Here is a 20649-nt window from a genome sequence, read left to right as displayed (position 1 = left end):
TAAAATTTTTTTTTCTTATTTGATGTATTTTAAGAGTTCTTTGTGTATTTTGGATATATCAGATATGTATTTTGCAAATGTTTTCTCCAAGTCTATAGTTTGTTCTTTAATTCTATTAACATCGCCCTTGGCCTAGCAGCTTTTACTTTTAAAGAAGCCCAACTAACTTACCAACTATTTCATGGATCATGATTTTGGTGTTACAACTAAAACTTCATCACCAAACCCAAGGTCAAATAGGTTTTTCTCCTATTATCTTCTAAAAGTTTTATAGTTCTTTGCATTTTGCATTTAGGTTTATGATTCATTTTGAGATATTTTTTGAAAGGTATAAGGTCTTTGTCTAGGTTCTTTTTTTTTTTTTTTTTACATATGAATGTCCAGTTGTTATAGCACCATTTGTTGAAAAAAACTCTTTTCTTCGATGAATTACCTTTGGTTCTTTGTCAAAGATAAGTTGACTATTTGTGTGGGTCTATTTCTGGACTCTGTTCTGTTCCTTTTATCTATATATCTGTTCTTTCACCAACACCACGCTGTCTTGATTACTTTAGCTTTATAGTAAGAATTGACGTCAGGTAGTGTCAGTCTTCTGACTTTGTGCTTCTTCGGTATTGTTGTGGCTAATCTGGACACTTCACCTTTGCATGTTAACTTCAGAGTCGATTTATTAGTGTCCACAATTTTTTTGTTCAGTTGTGGAATTTTATGTTTTATCTGTAGATCACATAGGGAAGAATTGGTTTCTTAACTGTATTGAATCTTCGTATTCATGAACATGGAATATCTCTCCATTTATTTCTCCTTTTATTTAGGTCTCTCAGTTTCATGGTTTTCCTCATAGATTTTATACATATTTTGTTAGATTTATACTGAAGTATTCACATTTTTTGGTGCTAATGTGAATGGCATTATATTTTAATTTTATGCTCTTAAGTATTTGTTGCTGGTATATAGGAAAGCAAATGAACTCTGTGTGTTAACTTATGTCTGAAACCTTGCTTATAATTGGTTACCAGTTCTAGGAATTTGTCAAGTTATTGGGATTTTCTTCATAAACAGTTGTGTTATATGCAAACAAAAAGTTTTCTTTTATAGTGTGGTTTGTTGAAGTGGTTTTCAACAGTTCATCAAACAAAATGATGTTAAACATAAAATCAGAGCCAGGGAAATACAGATATTTTATAAGTAAAATCTCAAGAGTGGGGTCAAGAACATAGCATATTACTAAGAAAATATAGGAAAGCTTATATTTTTGAGAGACCCAAGTTTGTATCATCTGGAAACTATTGTGATAGGGTCTGACTTGATCCAAAGGCAGGGAAATACCACCTTACCTTATGATGGTTTTCTGTAAAAAATATTGCCTCACCTGGGCTTTTACTCATAGTTTGACAGTTGATATTTTGAAATTGTCTTTTTTTAAGAGGACCTAGACTACCTATGATCTGAGGTGGAATCCCATATGCTTTAAAAACTACACACATATACCAGGAATAGCTAGTATGTTTGATATCCTATTGTGAAACCTAGTAAGTCGAAATGAGGGTATTTGCTTCTTAATATTGTACAGAGATGTTGCAGTGACAAACAGAGGTAGACTATCACAAATACAAATTGTATTTTGTTTTTCAAAATAGCTTGCGAGTTGTCTCAGTGCCTTTGTTGAATAATCCTTTTTGTCCTCATTAAATTTTGATGCCATCTTTACTAATTTTTTAATAGAGCCTATTTCCTGGACTGTATAATTTGGGATAGTACCCTTCTGTTTTAATATTAGAAGGTATAATCCACCATTACTCTTTCTTTTAGAAAGCTTTTTTGGTTTTTCTTAATTCTGTTCATTTCCAAATTTGAGAAAATGTATGCAATATTAATATGAAGAGATTTATATGATATTGCAGTATGAGTGATACATTGTCACAAATCAAAAAATATAAAGAATGCATGTATGTGGTGTAAAAACCTGTAATTATAAAAATGTGAAGCTTTATAATTGAACAGTTTAAGGTAGTATAACACTTTCTAGGTGTATTTTTAGTAATAATTACTATTATATTTTAAACATTATTAGCAGTTTTTTTTATTGTAAGCTCTAAGTTTTTTAAATAAGGGCTTTCTTTACATAAACAACTAACAGAGGCAATATCTCCTTTTCAAATTAACCTTTAATATGTCTTTTGACTTTCATTTCATAACATACAGAGTGGTTCACAGTATTTCATAGAAATTGATGTGTTGAGGGTAGCCATTTCACAGTCATTTAGCATTGCTCTGGTTTGAACTGATTTTGATAATAATTTAGTAGAGTAAATGCTGGAAACATCTAATAAACTGATGGAGACATGAAGTTCTTACGTGGCCATGGTTTTATGTGACTTGTAGAGAAATACTTGAGGGTTGTTTCTAAATTTTTGTTAGAAGTGTGGGCAGCTGATTGAGAGTGTGGCATCAGTCCTGACTCTGGCATCTTAAGAAGAGTCAGACATTAGAAGTTCTAGTTAAATCTTTTATCTGTAAAGAATCTGCAGTTTTTTTGTTTCTTTAAAATGGCAGTCTGTTTATATTCTGTTCCTAATACTCATGGTTTGAAAAGGAATGTGGGCTTATTATCTTTTACATATTATTAAATATTTCATAAACTTTTAAATATTGTTTAGTTAATAAACCACGCATTGAAAGAACTAATGGAAGTAGAAGAAGTGAATGAGAATGTATTACAAGTTCACCTAAATGGTAAGTATGTCATCACTTTGCCACTGGAAGTGATGTAAGCCATGACAGCTTTTTATATTATGAAACTAAATTTACTTGTATATTTTAAATCTGCATTCATAATTGTATTTTAAAAATTAGATCCTTGTTTAACATTTAAAAACTTTAGCATACTATATACAATGTTTTTTAGAAACTAAAAACAATAATAAAGGAGGCATATAGTCTCTTGTTTTTTGTCTTGATTTTCTTATCTCTATTTTGAGTAACACTAACCCCAAGGAAGGTGACTGTTTTCATTAAATGTCTTCACTGTGGAGTTTTTAAAAGGAAATACTGTGAACTAACAGGCTTTAACTTTTTTCTTTCTAGTTAAATTTTAAAAAGCATTAGAAAACTTACTTGACTAGAAAATAATCTGCATTGTATCAAATACATATTTCATTTTAATTTAATACTTTTAAATGGATTTTACTTCAGGACTGCTACAGATCAATGATAAAACTGCCTTAAAGGAAATCACAAGGCAATTAAATCTGGAAAATGTAGTTGGAGATAAAGTTTTTGTAAGTATGATTTTTATTTTTTTTAATTAAATAGGCTTCAAAGTAAACTTTGTAGAACATAGATATTTTATATTTTTGTAAGACTAGGAAGGGTTCTAAATTGAAATATGAAGATTCTTGTCATAAGAATGTGTAAATGTACCAGGATGCATTTATTCATCAATCTTTATGTTTAGATATTTTGGAAGTAGATTATACTTGCTATAAAATAGCTAAGAAACCCAGGATTATGTAGATATTATCTGAATTTGTTTCTGTATCTGTAAGATAAATATTCTGATTCTCTATCCTTGAGATAGATGAATATGTTTTTACAAATATTATACTCTAGCAGTTTATTTCTAGATGAGATTTATGAGACTTGGATAGCATGAGAGTAGTGGAAAACGCATTGACTTTGAAGCTACAAAAGGTGGGCTTGAGTCTTGCCCTTCTACTACTGAGTTTAGCTGGCGATCACGGCTAGGGAATATCTTGAATTGCAGATTCCTCTTCTGTTAAATGGGCATTTTCTTTTTATATTTCTTCACAGATTCATTCTAAAGATGTTTTTATGTTTTTTTAAAAAGTAGGATGGTAATATACTATATAAATGTCAGTTATCTCTTACTATTAAACGTTTTCAGAAAGTTACCCACACTTCATTAGTGTAGTTTGGAATCTCAGAGCAGTAAACATCAGTAACTTAAACTGATTCAAAATGTTTTGGAACTTATATTAAACTTTTTACCTGTCACTTGATTTATAAGGCTCAAGGGAAACATGATTAACTTAATTTGCAGCTGCTGTAATTTTCATGATGAGATGATTCATCCTCATACTGCTTAATGCAATTAAAGTGAGTTGTGTACGTTCCAAGTTCATTTTCTGATCACTGGTGATGCAGTGGTGCCACTCTAATCTGTAAGCTGTGTACTCTTCTGCTGCAGTAATACTGCCATAGTTGTATAAGCCTCCTAACATTTAGTAATTTTATTCTTTAAAAATTATCTATAAAAAGTTGAGCCAGTTATTTGTCACCCTTCATTTTCTGCACGTCTTTGAAGTACAAGTTTAAAATTTTCCTTCTACATATATCTATTGTTCTACCTCCTTTTCAGAATGTAATTTTGAAGATAGTGGCCCAGCTGGCAAAGGAGAGTTACTATTATGTAGACTCAGTTTGGCTTTTGGTTTCCCATTGATGTAGATTCGTGTTTCTGACTTTACCAAATAGAGCTGTTCATATTGGATTCATATGAAATAATACATGGCACATTTGGTTATCATCTTAACCATCACTGGTGTTATCATAATCCTCACATGTACAGATTATTAGCTTAAATTTTACATTATATAGATTAGGCACCTGAGGCTCAGAGAACACAATTAGCATGCCTAAAAATCATACAATGACAAAGGCTGGACGTTGAGAATGTAAGTCACTTACCCAGAGCCTTTCTGCTTGAATATAGCAAACTTGTATGTTGTTTTATATATATGTGTGCATATGTATATATATTTATATATGTATACATATTTTTGTGTGTAAGTTATATATATAAGTAAATTCTTATAATGTGTGTGTATGAATTTATCTGAGTATATACGTACACTTAATGTCAGGTATAATAAAATAGTCTTTAAAAAAATGCCAGAAGACAAGCAACCTTTGAGTAATTTGACCACTGATTTCCCAACAGATTGTTTCTGATAATACCTTTATGTTACGGTAAATACCTCTTACCCTGCCTACTTTGGAAACAGTATTGACTTGACAGCATTTAATCATCACAAAATATGTAGAAGCTCTTTAAAACCTATTTCATATCAGTTCTCTTGACTGGGAAACAAACAAATGGGTTTCTTTTCTCCTTTACATCTCCTCAAATTTAAAGTTGGCTGTTTCTTTAAAAACTCTCAATGAAGTAAAAATTGACTTTAGTGAAAAAGTACTTTAACAGGGCCTTTATCCACAAGCTGGAACATCTGGATAATTCATCTGCTACTCTGTTAATTTCCATCCAGAATATTCAAGTTGTATCCAAAAATGTTTTGGCTGTGTTGCAAGTAAACATAGCCAAATTTGATATGATATGTACAAATTGTATAGGATGCTCTTGAATAGAGAAACATTGTTATATTATCTAATATTTGAGGCAAGTTTCTTCTACCTTTTCCTTTTGGACAAATTTTACACTTGCAAGAGACTGATGTGTTTGAAGATACAAAGTGCAAGATTTCTTGTTGTCTGACTGTACTTAGAATATAACAATTTTTAAAACTACCTTTAAATAAAGTTAACAGTTTTACGGACTTTATCTAGAAAATACAAAATTTTGAACATGACATAATAATGCCATTTTTAGTGCTGTGCTATCTCTGCTTTTGTATTTAAGTTTTAGATTGTAAGCATAGAGATATTCAGCTCAGAATCTAGCCAATGACTCATTTACCAGAAAGAAAATACAGTGTTACAATGTTGAGTTATAAGAGGGCTCTCTTATTCTTTATTTCACTAAACTTCTAGTCATGGTATCTTTTATTGTTATTCAGGGAAGCTTTGCTGAAAACCTTTCATTTCTTCTGGAAGCTTTAAAAAAAGGTAAATATTACTGTATTTAATAGTGTCAAAAGATATTTGTCTAGCTTTATTTTTCCCTTTATTATAATACATGCTTTTATTAAAAAAACCACAATAAAATAAATATAAAATAGAATGAAGTATTGATCACTGCAATCCCTGATAATAACGATTATTCCAGTTAACATTTGGTTTCATAACTTTATTCACCTGCAGTATATCATTGGTATAGATAGGCATAATTTTTTATAAAATAAAATCCTTTCTATATTGTTGTATAATATACGTCTTTTCACTTACTAACAACAGTATGTTGTTGTAAGCATCTTTTCACATCAGGAAATACTGATATATATCATTTGCATGGTTCTCATATATTCCACTTTAAAGATATATTAACTATAATTTAAAATTGTAAATGTAACAAATTATAACTTATTAATCATCAGTTGTTGACTTTTGTTTCAAATTTTGTATAATTAGAAAGAAATGCTTAAATAATTAACCAGGTATTTCCTGAGGTAAATTTCAATGAGTAGAATTCTGTATTGAAAGCTTCCAAATTTAAAAGAATAAATATTACCAAACTACCCAAGAAAGTCTATTTTCTAAGCATGTTTAGAAGTTTTTTTTTTCCCACAACCTCAAAAACAATTATTTTCATGTTTGCTTATTTGATAGAAAAAATTATATCTTACTTTAATTTACATGGTTTGGGTACTGATGATGTTCATTTTATATTTTAATTGGTCATTGGTATGTCCTGGTTTGTATATTTCCTGTTGGTTCTTTGCCTTTTTTCAGTGGTTTATCTCATACTTCCAGGAATTCTTTCATTTGTTTTGTTTTTTTCTTTTCCTAAATTTGGCTTGGACTTTTCTGCTCAACAGAATTTGTAAACTTTACATAGTCAAAATTTTCTCTCTCCATATTTTGAAGACATTCAGTTATGTTTTCATTTAATGCATATATTTGTAATTCATAATTTGGCAGGAATTTATTTTGTTAAGGTATAGAGATCTAATATTGAATAAAACACTTTTCGCATTGATATGTAATGCTGTGTTTTATCTAAAACTGTATTTTTATATTATGTAGAACTGTTTTTAGACTTTTGAGTTGACCCTGTGGTTTTTATGACATTTAGGTTAGTGCATGTGTTTTATTATCTATTGGAATAAGTGTCCCATTATCAGATCTTTTTCCACTTGATATGCAAATGTAAAGTCTTAGACTTTAAGGTAATAGTGATTCCTCTGCTAAAGTAGTTTCCACTGTTATGATGAGAAAAATGAATCCACACTTTTCTCTGCTTTTCACATACTAAAATTTTCGTTAGAAGGAGTTAAAGTGGCTTCGGTTGGACTTCATAGTGTAATCGTTGTTTATAAAAATTATTTCTGTGTAAAGATTTACTTTGCATTTCTACTAACTAAATCAGTCTCTTTGGAAATAGTAGTCTTGTGTTCCTTATATTTAATCCCTAAATGTTTTGGTCTGTGTATTTATTAAAAAATCCTTGTCAATTTTCTGATTTTCTGACGAAATAATTACGTTTACATAATTTTAAAAACTTAGTCTCCGTTTAAATGATGTTTTTAACTTTTCATCAGTAAACTGCTAGACTCTAGTAATTAGACTATAAGCTATTTGATAAGGGCTATTGTCCTGTGAATAATGTTTTTTATTGAATAAATGTACATGCATTGGTAAGTGCCCTACCCAAATCAGGTTATCAATATATGTTTGTTGAATTGAGTTTTAAAAAAGGAAATGTGGTAAATAGCTTGGGAACTTAAGAAAGGTTGATACAACTGGTTATTAATATAAAAACCTTATATTTTCTTAGGTGACCGGACTAGTAGTTGCCCAGTGATCTTCATATTAGATGAATTTGATCTTTTTGCTCATCATAAGAACCAAACACTCCTCTATAATCTTTTTGACATTTCTCAATCTGCACAGACTCCAGTAGCAGTTATTGGTCTTACATGTAGATTGGTAAGTCTTTCTATTTAAAAAAAATAATTATAATAATATTTAGAAAATTAAAGCTTAATTACTGGCTTAGTCACTTATGCAGGTCATTTTTCAAACATGTTCATCAATGCCTCATACATTTATCCCAACTTTTCAACTCAGTTGAGGAAAACAAAACATTTATCACAGGTACTCATAAAACAATGCCTCTCTCCCTCCAATGGAATTACTGAATAAAGAATGTGAAGTCAGATGATGCTAAAAAATATAGTTTATACATTAGTGAATAAAGAGAAAGTTTTAAAATCTCACCACCATTTTATAAAAATTGCTAATAATTTCTACTTTGTACATTTAAGATTCTTTCCATATTTTGAAAATGCTTGGAATCAGCTCAAAATGATACTATACCAGCTTTGTAAATACACATTCTTTGGAAATGCAAGGGATTTTTTTCTGTCAAGCTGTCATAGTAGATAGTGGCTTCTTTGCTCCTTGGGAGATTTCAGAAGGATTTTAACCATAGTTTTAATGTTACTGTGACAATACTTTGTGAAGACTCCATAGATGTTGAACTCCAATACTTTGTACTTTTAGACAGCTTACATAGGTCTTTTTTGTTTACCTTCTTTTCTTATCCTCATATGAACTTTCTTATTGAATTAGGTAAAACTTGTATTTAGAGTCACCTGTCGTCTTATACTTTAGCTGCCATGCATCCATAGCTTTCATCCTTCTTTTCCCTCCTTTTTTGCAGGCTCATTTCAGGCCCTTTTACTTCCTCTCTTTCTACAGCTCTTTCTCTTTTTTTAGAAATGTGAAACTCTTCATTAAGTTTATCTTTCGACAGTCCTTTCAGTGCTATTTCTCTTAGGAGTGGCTTTCTCTGTCTTCCTTCCCCAGTACTCTAGAGCTTATGATGTATGCTTTCATAATAAGCCTCTCTCAGAAAAATCTGGCTGGTTCTCCACGTATCTTAATTCTTTTTTTCAAAAGGTAGCAATCTATCACAGGGGTTAAGGAAGCACATTCTTTCTTGCTAAAAACTCTTCCTCTGGTGGAAGTGGCAGTGGCAAATGTGACTGACCCATTGAGGGACCAAAGAAAGGGTTAGTATCTCCTTAGCTGTATTATCAGAGGCTTTTTTTTTTATTCTGTATGTATAATTCTCCAACTGTGCAGTTCTTCAAGTCTAAGTATATCTGTATCTCCATGTTTATAGGGAAAGAGCAAACAGATAGATGAAGCAGTGATTTTTGCCAGCAAATAACCTCTTCCCTGTGTCAATAATTTTTTTTTAACTATTCCTTCTGTCCTTCATTACCAATTTCTGTCATTACTATGCACCACTCAAGTATCAGTTACTGTTAACCTCTAAAATTTTTTTACTTCCATCTCTTCCTATTCCCAAGTTCAGGCTGTTAATTATTGCTTGCAGAGTGTTGCATCCACTTCCTTTCAAACACCTACCTGTCTGGGTGATCCGGAATGGCTCCCTAGTAGAAAATAAATTATAATATTTTCTGTCTCTGAACATTAGTTTTAATTCTTTTATGCTGGCACTACATCTTTCTTTAGCCTATAGAAAGAAAAACCTATTTCAGGTTTTTCATTCACCCTCTCCCTCTAACCCCAAGCAATTAATCTTTCCTGTCTTCCTTCCCGAACTAATCATGATCCCTACTTGATTACTTTAATTCTTTCCTCTGTATCATTGGTTTCTTAACCTAGTTATTATGAAAATCATCTGGGTAGATTGGAAAATTCATATTTCTGGGCCTCACCACAGGTTTTTCTTTTCTTTAACTTTTTTTTATTATAGAAAATTGACACTAATGTTGATTTCTAACTTTTTAAGGAGGAATAACATGAATACAAGTAGTTTCATAAATGTTACTATAGAAAAGCCAGAAGACAATAATTTACCAACATCATGCTGTGTTCCCACCAGCTTCCTCTTCTGTAGTTTTTTTCCTTAAGTCTAGCATGGCTTTAGCTTAAATTTGTATAGTTTAGTGAAACTGAACTTTTCTCCATTACGTGCTTTTTCTTGAGGCTCTGTTACATAAAAAAGTGAATAAGTTTAAATTTTCATGTTAGTTAAGACATCTAACTACATTTTATTATCTTAGTTTTTTACCTGAATTCTTCATAGAATATACAAAATACCTTATTGAAACTTTTCATGTTACTGTGGCATATAACTATTCAATATACTTATCATTTAACAAAAATTATTGTTGGTCTTGCAGTGTTAAAGATTACCTAGAAGAACATGGTTAGAAAAAGGCATGACGTCACCAGGCCTATAAATGCTTAGAAGGCGATTATTTAAAGTAGCTTGCATTAAAAATATTTTAGAAGCTTGTTTTATTTCCATGCCATAATCTCTTACCTACTGCCTTGTAACCCCAAGTAGATCAGGGAATAATTTGAATTTTTAGAGGCTTGTGTAATTTTTAATGCTTATTGTGCATTATAGGATAAGCATTGCTAATTATAAGTGATAGTTCAAATAGTTACGTCTCTAACATTGGTATGGTCTAACATGCATCTTACTGAGATTTTTGTTTGTTTTTAAGGATATTTTGGAACTCTTAGAAAAAAGAGTGAAGTCACGATTTTCTCACCGGCAGATACACTTAATGAATTCATTTGGTTTTCCACAGTATCTTAAAATATTTAAAGAACAATTATCTCTTCCTGCAGTATTTCCAGACAAGATTTTCGCTGAGAAGTGGAATGAGAATGTTCAGGTAGTTTGGGACAAAGACAATAATGTTAAAGTAATTTTTGTGTCTTGCTATACTATTTGAAAGCAGTTAATAAAACTTGCATATTTTTAAAATTTGTAAACTAATATAAAATTTCTAATGTTACTGTGGCATAAAACTGCATGAATACAAATTATACTTTTTTGTATGTGTATTTTCTTTTAAAAAACAGTTTATGTCATAACTTCTAATTTTTTTTTTCAAAAGAACTTTAATGAGATCTATTTTATTTATATCTGGTTTATATTTTATATTATTTTGGTAATGAACTTTAATCATTAAAAATTTATTTCCTTTATTTTATAAGTTTAGCAATATATTAGCTTAGTAATGTTCATACCTATCCAGTGTGGATTTTTTTTTCCAATTCGCATAAACAAGCTCTTTTCTCATTGAGTCTATTAAGAGAAAATTCATACTGTGACACCTTTGGTTATATTAGCTACATTGACAAATCCCATCTTTGAGTCGTTGGAGCCCTGAGGGTCTTAAGTTACAAATGCAGATACACATGTTGTTTTAAACATTTACTGAGCCTTATGGACTCTATAAATTTACTTATGCTTAAGTTGAAGAGCCTAACTTTTACAGGCCATTATTATATCAACTGAGCTTACTAGCATCCATTTATCTTATACTGACAAGTTTTAGTTGGCAGAGAGAAGGGAGAGAATGTATGGGTATAAATATGTGTTTAATAACAATTAAAAAAACGATGTTACTGAATAAATCTCACACGTTAAAATCTTTCAAAAATGTGGGTCCTGTGAAAGTGGAAAATAATATAAAGAGTCCTTGGTTTTGAAAGAATTGGGAAAAACTGGTCTGTAATATTAAATACTAATGAGTGAGGATGAGTAGATCTCTGCTTAGAGTTAAACAGTCTATATTCACTGGCGCTCAAAAAAGATTGTTTTATGTTAAAGTAGTAATGATAGATTATATTCTTTTTACTACAAAATCTTAAATATTAATACCATATTAAAAGTGAGAATTTTTATTTATTGCTCTTAACTGATTCTTGTTTTTTCCTGCCTTTATTGAGGTATAATTGACAAATTAGAAGTTGCTTATATTTAAGATGTACAGCTTGATACTTTGATATAGATTGAGAAATACCACAGTCAAGCTATTTCTTAGATTTCTTTCCTTCCTTCCTGCCTCCTTCTTTTCTTCCTTCCTCTCCCATCCTCCACTCCCCTCCTCTTTCTTCCTTTCTTTCATGTGTGTGTGGTAAGATAAACTTAAGTTCTATTCTCTAAGCAAATTTCAAGTATACAGTACTGTATTGTTAACTATAGTCACATTGCTGTACGTTAACATCTCCAGAACTCACTCATCTTGCATAACTGAAACACTCTTATTTTGATTTTAAAATATAGTCTGCTCATGTAAGCACTATTAATTTTGACGCATTTTCTATATTAGAAGTTTATTGAACAAAATTAAATCAGTGCATAAGAATACATGGTCAAAGGTAGAATTTTCCCTTATGTCCATGCCCATCCTCGCTGCTTTTACTACAAAGTAATTATTTCGTTCATAGCATTTCAGACCGTAGATACATGCTAAATTTGTGTTTACATAAGGATACAAACCTTAAATACTGTTTTACCTTTTTTACTTTTTCTAATTGGGTAACTCATATATAAGTTTTTTCTTGATGATATATCTAATTATAAGAGTCCTTGCTTTAAGAACACTATTTATAGTTGGTGCTCTCACATTGTCTCTTCACTTACATAGGTCTGGAGTGGATCAGAGCTCTGGATCTTTGCCATCTGAATCCACTTTTGAGTGTCTCACGGACTTTCACCTACAACTCCTGAACTGATTGTCTTGTTACAACAGTGTGGTTTTTTTTTTTAAATTGCTTTATCAATCAAATGTAGTTTTTCATAATATTTAAATGTCTATGCTTTCCCAGAGCTTTTATTATTTTCACCCCTGCTTGCCTTCTTTTCCTAAGATGACTACATAAGCCCAGGTTATACTGTGCTGTCATCCTTCTTTCTGTCCTTCCCAGCTATGTTGTATTCTGAGCATCTTAGAGTGAGTATATAAAGGAAGTAGATGGTGAGGGTTACTGGTGAAGCATGACTTTGGATGGCTCAGAAAATGGTAAGCATGTGGTAGTAAAGTGGCTAACTCTTAGGTTTTTGGTCTTTTTTTTTGCTGATGTTACATCACTGATTTTAGGGGCAGATGGTAAGGATAAATGTGAGCACTATCCTGTCATCTTTTTTGACAATCTTGCTGTTCTTTCATAAGATAGAACTAGTACCACTGGAGTTTGTGTCTCTTAGCTGTGATTTTTTTTGCCTTATCCTAATTATCATTTGCCACCTCCCTTTGAAATGCTAATAAATGAGCATTGAAAAAATATGTCAGCACCATGGCCAGAGGCCCTGCCCAGGAAAGAGAGGGTGCATTGAGGGAGCTATCCTCTCACTCAGTGCTGACTATCCAGCAAGTTTTTCTGATTAACATAAACCAAAAGCAATGATATAGTAGCAGTTTGCTTATAGAATCTCACCCAAGAAATATCTTCAGGATAGGCTATAACCTGCACATCCTGCCTAACTTGAATGTTTTAGCCCTACCCACAAATGAGTCAAATATGTAAGTAAGCAGAGTAAACAGCACCTTGGCATGGCAGTATAAGAAAAATCTTTGTATAAAAGAACATTTAAAAGGACCATTGCTGATTCTCCTTAAAGGAAATGCCCTAAAAGTACTAGCTAAGTTCAAGAAAGATTTACCTACTGTCTTAGCCTTCCCTGTTTAGTCAACAGAAGTGAGAAAATTTAGCAGAAACAGACTAGGAGATTTAGTACATCTACTGCCACTGACTTAATCCCTGGAGCAGCATGAGTCCCGAGGTACTAGTGTAATCCTATAACATTCTCCTTAGAACCTAGCTATGAAGAGGGCACCAGCCAAGCAAACTGCAATGTGAGCACATTAAGAACTTGTTTCTGTAACTGCTACTCATACGCTCATCATTGAAGAGGAACTATATCAAATTCCCTGAATAACAAGGGAAATCTGCTTTATTTCTGGGAATTTGCCCCATGTTCTTATAAGGGGTGTTGTTAGTCATTTATCTCTGTCTTACTATCCTTACATCATTTCCTGAGCCAACCAAAAAGGAGTTTTCAGTCCAGAGCAGTAAGAAATTTAGTCATTTTACAAAACCCAATATCTAACATCTTCAGTGACTATCATAATTAAATATAATAGGCATCCAATAAGTGGTTATTGATAATAGTCTTGTCAAGTAGTTTATAGTGTTTGAATCAAGGAGAAATTAAAAATGTAATGAGTTTTTTTAAGGCTCACATGTAAATCTTGTTGACTTTTTCAAAGCAGATTAATAAATTATATAAACAAGAAGGTGATAGCTTTCAGAAGAAAGGTGAGTGGGATTCAGACCTCTAAAAAAGTACAGAAATAAGCAGAAAGGCAGAGTTGAGAAGATTAACCCTTTGAAGCATCATGTATAAGTAGAGCAAATACTGTTTTAAAAAATAATTGAATTTTTGCAAAGTAAATTTCTTTCATCAGTAGTTTTATCATCATCTATTCATCTGTCAGTATGTCATAATCTGCATTGCTCATGCTGTTTCCTATAACTGAAATGCTCTTTCTTCCTTGTAGCCTATTGATTCATACAATTTAAGCATTCTTTGTAATACTTCACCTTGTTTTCCTGAGTATGGTAACTCTTATTCTCTGTTGGATTTTGTGCTACATTTTGATCATGCCACTAGTAGGACTCTATAGTTTCCCTTTTTAGACTAGAAATTTTGTGGTAGCAAGAATTATGTTTTATCTTTGTGTCTTTGGAATTAACATAAAGGGATAAGAAAAAAGTAGAGTGGAAATTTGATTTTGATATTTGTGTTCCACAAATGAGACCAGCACCTATTTAATAATGAATAAACACCACATAGACTTAATGAGGTACACCAACCAGGGAGGCACAAGATTATATTTAGGTTTTGCACTGCATTTTTCTTTAATTCGGTTTTGATTTTTTTTTTCCTCTTAAAAGAGTCTCTCAGAAGACAGAAGTGTGAGAGAAATACTGCAGAAGCATTTCAATGTTAGCAAAAACCTGCGGTCGTTGCACATGCTATTGGTTTGTATTAGTTTTATTTTTATCACTTATTTTCTGTAACTAGTTAATTATGTTCTGATGGGAATTGGTTACACCTCTAGATAAATTTTTGGAGAATTAACATATTTACTACATTCAGTCTTCCAGTCCCTGAATATGGTATATCACTTCTTTTATTTAGTTCTTCTTTGACTTCTTTCATCATCATCTTATAATTCTCACACACAGATCCTGTACACGTTTACAGTGTGTACTTAAATGTTTAATTTCCTTGGAGCAATTGTAAATGATACTTTGTTTTTAATTTTGGTTTCAGCAAGCTCATTGTTAGTATATAGAAATGTGATTGATTTTTGTGTCAATGTTGTATTCTGCAACGTTACTGAATTCATTTATTTTAGGAGTTTTTTTTAATAGGTACCTTGAGATTTTCTATGTAGACAATCATCATCTGCAAATAGAGAGGTTTTTTCTTTCTAATCTGTATATCTTTTATTTCTTTTTCTTACCTTTTTGCAATGGCTATAACTTCTTGCACTGTGTCAAATAAGGACAGTAAAGGGAGGAAAAAAAGAATGGTGAGGGTGGACAGTTATCCCATTTATCAAAAGCATACTGCCATTTTCAACAACAGCTGTCTTTATCATAAAGGAATTCTGGGACTAAGAATTTTTAGAGTAGAGATTTTAGGTATTTATGCCAAAATTGGACTTTATTTGCTAAACTTATGGTATACGGAGGATAGACAAACACATACAGACACGTATATATATATACATACACCTCTCATTATTTTGGGAAAGTATCTGCCTCAGAATTGTCAATATGAAAAACCTTTGTTTTGCCAGTTTCCTATTACATTTTTAATTCAAGGTAATGGCTTAATTTTTGTTTTTCTTATTTAAGAGGAGTTTTGGAATTAGTGGAAATTATAAAGAAAAAAAGACTTAACAGATTAAATATAGTTTGGATAATTTTTCAACAACAACAACAAAAAAATCAGGAGTTCTACGCATAGAAAAAAGCCTCATTTGCATAGCCAAAAGTAAATTTCAGGTAGATAAACCTAAATGTGTGTACAAAACCAAAACTTGAAAAAAAGTAGAAGAAAAATATGAGATTATGTTTGTATTCTTGAGCTAGAGAAAGATTTCTTAGAGAAGTTACACAAATCACAAGCCACAACAGAAAAGATGGTTAAAGTTAACGACACTGAATTTTTAAATGTCTGGACACCAAAAGATACCATAGAAGAAGTGAAGACTTGATTAGGAGAGGAAAAATGCAATCCATGTAATCATCAGCACTATCCATAGTATGTAAAGAGCTTCTACAGTAATCTATAAAGAAAAAACTAAGAATATGAGCAAGCAGTCTACCAGTATAGAATCCCACATGACTTATAATTTGCAAAGATGTTTAACCTTTCCAGTAATTAGGGAAATGGTACAATTTACACTTTACAATTAAACTTTTTTGTTCTGCCAGTCTGGTAGGTGTCAGAAGTTTATGCCTGATGGGGTGGTATCTGTGACTATTAAATTTACTGCTGCCTACTAGTAGTGTAAATATACATAGGTACTTTGGAGAACAACTTGGCAAATTTAGGTATCTCGAAAGACTTGGATGCACAAGAAGGCATTACAAGATTGTTTAATGCAGCCTTGTTTATAATTGCAAAAAAAGGAAATAACAGATGCTCATCAGTAAGAGAAATAATAATTGTGAGTAGATCAGAGGAATCTAACAAAAAAATGAGTAAACTAGAATCGACATCTTGACATGAATTCAGTGAAGAAACAGTTGCATGAATACAATATAGTATTTATCTAAAACTTGAGAATTACTCTATATTGTCTAGGAATACAAAGATATGTAGCAGAAGAATTAGACATGCATGATTTTTTCTTTGCATGGAGAAGAGTAGAGAGTCACCCAGGGCAAGAGCCAGGGGCTTCAGCTCTAAGTTTATATTTCGTAAGCTGAGGAAGCAATCACAGATACTCACTATGTTATTCTCTTGCCTTTTTATATGTCAGAATATTTTATAATAAAGGAAAAAGAAGAGATAAAAGGAAGGGGCTACTGGGTACCTGTGTTCCTCTCAGTAAGGAAATGAAGAACAAGGATTGCCAAACCCTTCTGTTCAGTTAAGGACCCTGGGCCCTGGTTAAAAGGGGAGTTTCTAGTATAAATATCTCCCAAATATTACTAGATGCTTTCGCTAAGAAAATGTTGTTTACCTGGAATTGAAATTTAGTCAGATGTCATGCATTTTTATCTGCCAGATCTGCTAGCCCTATTGATAGGACTAAATTTAAATGTTGAGTCAGTTATATTTCAGTAAAATAAATTAAAAAATAAAATTTAGATGATATGAAAGTTACAAATCTTCAAATCTAGGAGTTTTGTTAGCTGTTGGAAAGACAGCTTTCTCCATAAAAAGTGAACTCTGCTTTCAAGGACAGTTGTTTCTGGGTATAATTTTGTTTTTCTTTTTTTCTTTTTTATACAATTTAACATGAAGTAGCTGGCTTCTGTCTATCACTCAACAGTAACCTGGGTTGGTTAACTGGGTGGTAAGAAAGTTTTTACAAGTCCCAGTTTGGTTTGGTTTGGTTTGGTTTGATCTGGGGCTTTGAATAATACTGTTTTTGGTCTCTTCTTGCTGTGCTCCTTTTTAAATGTTTTTCTCTTGAATTGTAAACAAGATATGTAAGTGGGAAGGAGTAGTGAAAGCAGCAAGAACTTTTTTATGCTTTACTTTTATAAGGCACAGGGATTGAAATACTGTATTTTAATAGGGTAAAATATGAGAGAATGGCTCTCCAAAGCATTAATATTTACTCTCCCATAACTCTAAATTAAGAAGTTTTGTTCAGTGATACTTCCAAAATGGCCAAGTAAATAAGTATTTGTTTTTCTGATCTGCATTTCCCTAGATGCTTGCTTTAAATCGCATAACACCGTCATACCCCTTTGTGACTGCAGCACATCTGATGGAGGCAAACCAGCTGTGTAGCATGGACTCTAAAGCAAATATTGTACATGGTGAGAAACCTGCTTGATTAGTAGCTTTTTTTTAAATAACTTTGAGTTTATATAATAGAATGCTTTTCAAAATTATAATTAACATTGGGCATAGTGTTTTATATACAGAATACTTTTATAGCCATACATTCTTTAACTGAGCCCTTTAAAAACTACTATTATTCTCATTTAAAGTGAAAGAAACTTGACACTGCCTCCCTTGCCACATTGGAAATCCAGCTATGACTCTTGCCGGCATTCTCATTGCACCAAGTGCTACTGAACAGCACTGGCTTTCAGCTATTTGAATTCACTGTCCCTTTTGAGAATCTAATGAGCCTTCTCTCCAGGAAAAAAAATTTAGATACAGTTTCCGGGGACTAGGAATTGTGAATAATCCAGGGCCCTTTGTGATTTGTGATTTAAAGTAACTTAATAATTGCAGCTTTGGTTTATGTTTACTGTGGGCTTTGGGAAAAGTTCTTGATAATATTGTCTATAGTCCTTGTAACATCTCTGGAAGTTTAGAAAGATCCTTATTTTACAGATACAAAGCTCAGGGAGGTTGAGTGACTTGCTTTAAGATTTAATAGATACTAGTGACCGAAACACATGCGAACCTGGGGTGGTGTCTTGATCGCTTCCCACCCCTCAAAACCATGGTCTTTCGCTTTGTCCTTCTGTTTGGAAGACAGCTGTTTCAACCTTAGGTATCAGCAAGTAAACTATACCTCATAGTTTGTTTCCCTTTCATTACAGGTCTGTCAGTCTTAGAAATCTGTCTTATCATAGCAATGAAACATTTAAATGACATCTATGAAGAGGAGCCCTTTAATTTTCAAATGGTTTATAATGGTAAGATGAGACTTTGATAGTCCTTTCTGACTCTACCTCACTGCTTATTTAAAGGTACTAATGTCATTGCTTTCTGTCCAGAGTTTCAGAAATTTGTTCAAAGGAAGGCCCATTCCGTTTATAATTTTGAGAAACCTGTTGTCATGAAGGTAAGATTTTAAGTTCATTGTTACTTTTTTGTAGATAGGTATATTTTTACATATAATGTGATTGTATATATAATAGTTGTACTTTCATTAATTTTGAAACATTAGGTATTATCATAGGGCTTTTTTCAAAACAATCTAAAAATGAAATGTTTGAATAATTCTGAACAATGCAGCCAGTTGTTTTATAGTTTGTGGGGGTATACCGCCCTCTAGTGTCTCTTCCTAGCACTTGCAGCCTGAAAAGGAACTCATTACAGTCTGTCTGATACACAGATACAACCCTATCCTTTTCCACCCCGAGTTGGCATTGTAATTTCAGCAGTAAAAAGAGACACAGTGAGTCATTAAGAAAATAAAGGACAAAATCTCACTGGCTGGTGAGAGTATACAGAGAAAGTTTTGTTAGGAGTTGGGTGTGAGGCATGAGTTTTAAAATTTGATGAACTTTATTTTAGCAAACCATTGTCCATCAGAAGTATAATGTGAGCCACATAATATAATTTTAGATTTTCTAGTAGCAACAAAAAAGTGGGGGAAAAAAGTGAAATTCACTTGAACAGTAAATTTTATATATAAAAATCTTTCTATCTGTAGTCAGTATAGAAAATTATTAATGAAGTGTTCTTATTTTCTTTTGTGTTAAGTCTTTGAAATTGTGTGTTTACACTTAAAGCATATCTTAATCCAGTGATTATTCATTGGAAATAATTGCTCTTTAGATTCCTGAAAAATTTTAGCTGAAGAAGTAAATTTACATTCTGAAACTGTTTCAGACATACTTAAAATTTTCTAATATCATGTTTGTAATTAAACATAATGAAACTTAAATAAAATTAAAAACCAAGCCCCACATTTCAAATCCTCAGTAGTCCTGTGTGGTTTAGTGGTTACCTTTTGGACATTTTTTTTTTTTAAAGCAGTGGATGCATTAGTTCTTCATCATCCTTTATAAACCCTAATAGTCCGAATTTTATTACTTACAGCAAACAAAAAATGTGAGATCAGGACATTACCATTTCTTCAAAACAATAGGAAAAGTATTTAGCATCCTGGAGGTTGGTGTTCTCTCTCTTCCTGATGTCCACATCTGTCTGATAGTCAAAGTATGTGGAGGTTGTATGAATGGAAAGGGTTAGCTGAACACTTAAATTTTCATGAGTAATTTACAGCTGCTTATTTCTATGTTTTAAATTTTAAAAAAATTTGCTACCTAGAAATATTTTAAATCTTCTCAGTTTTATTCAGCCCCAGTTCTTGCAGTCTCTAGTACTTTCTCAGAAATAATTGGTATCTGAGCTATTTTGCTTTTATCAGAAGAATTTTTATGGTACATAATATATTCCAATAATATTTTTCACAGCGAGGCTTAAGAATAGAAAGCTCAATAGTCTGTTTCAGTATATCAATATTTAATGGTTAGTAGGTCATGATTTATGGTTTTTTTTCATACCCTAATAAAATAAAACAACAATCACGGTTAGAACGACATGATACATGAATATCAAAGGTAAGAGGAAGCAGACAGTAGAGTCCTATTAAGGTGGGGAAGATGGAAGAAAGGGACTTTTTGACAGGTGGTGGTGGTCTCTGTCAGACTTCAGGGAAAGAGGAGCCTGTCCTCTCCTCCATACCGGTACCACTCTGCCGAACCGTTTATTTATAGTGAGGATCAGCTGAACAGATGTGCTCCAAGGGTTCTTTCCTGCCTCCCTCTTTTTGCAGCTGTATTTAACTTTTACACAGTTAAGTCTTACAAAAGTAGAAACAAAATGTAAATGCATAGTTGAGTAACCTACATAATTAGTCAAAAAGTACAGGTCTTATCAGATGTTACGTTTTTGTAGAGAACTGGAAACCTTCAGGTAACTTAAGGACTAGGAGAAGGTATGATACA

General features: G+C 32.0%; 1 protein-coding gene across 5 annotated transcripts in view; it reads left to right on the top strand.

Moving 5' to 3' along the window:
- ORC4 (origin recognition complex subunit 4) overlaps window positions 1-20649 on the top strand; it is a 67218-nt gene that overhangs the window by 41036 nt on the left and 5533 nt on the right. For all 5 annotated transcript variants that reach the window (XR_012072575.1, XM_072960938.1, XM_072960939.1 and 2 more), the window contains 9 exons: window positions 2661-2736; window positions 3196-3281; window positions 5817-5865; window positions 7694-7845; window positions 10407-10580; window positions 14656-14742; window positions 17664-17772; window positions 18511-18606; window positions 18688-18755. Coding sequence is in view for 4 of the 5 variants with exons in the window: in XM_072960938.1 (XP_072817039.1) it covers window positions 2661-2736; window positions 3196-3281; window positions 5817-5865; window positions 7694-7845; window positions 10407-10580; window positions 14656-14742; window positions 17664-17772; window positions 18511-18606; window positions 18688-18755 (897 nt within the window). In the remaining variant the exon portion in view is untranslated. The remainder of the gene's footprint in view (window positions 1-2660; window positions 2737-3195; window positions 3282-5816; window positions 5866-7693; window positions 7846-10406; window positions 10581-14655; window positions 14743-17663; window positions 17773-18510; window positions 18607-18687; window positions 18756-20649) is intronic.

The sequence above is a fragment of the Vicugna pacos genome, chromosome 5 (assembly GCF_048564905.1).
Source record: "Vicugna pacos chromosome 5, VicPac4, whole genome shotgun sequence".
Classification (NCBI taxonomy): Eukaryota; Metazoa; Chordata; class Mammalia; order Artiodactyla; family Camelidae; genus Vicugna; species Vicugna pacos.
Note: the sequence above shows the minus strand (reverse complement) of the source record. Positions and strands in the feature narration are given on the sequence as shown.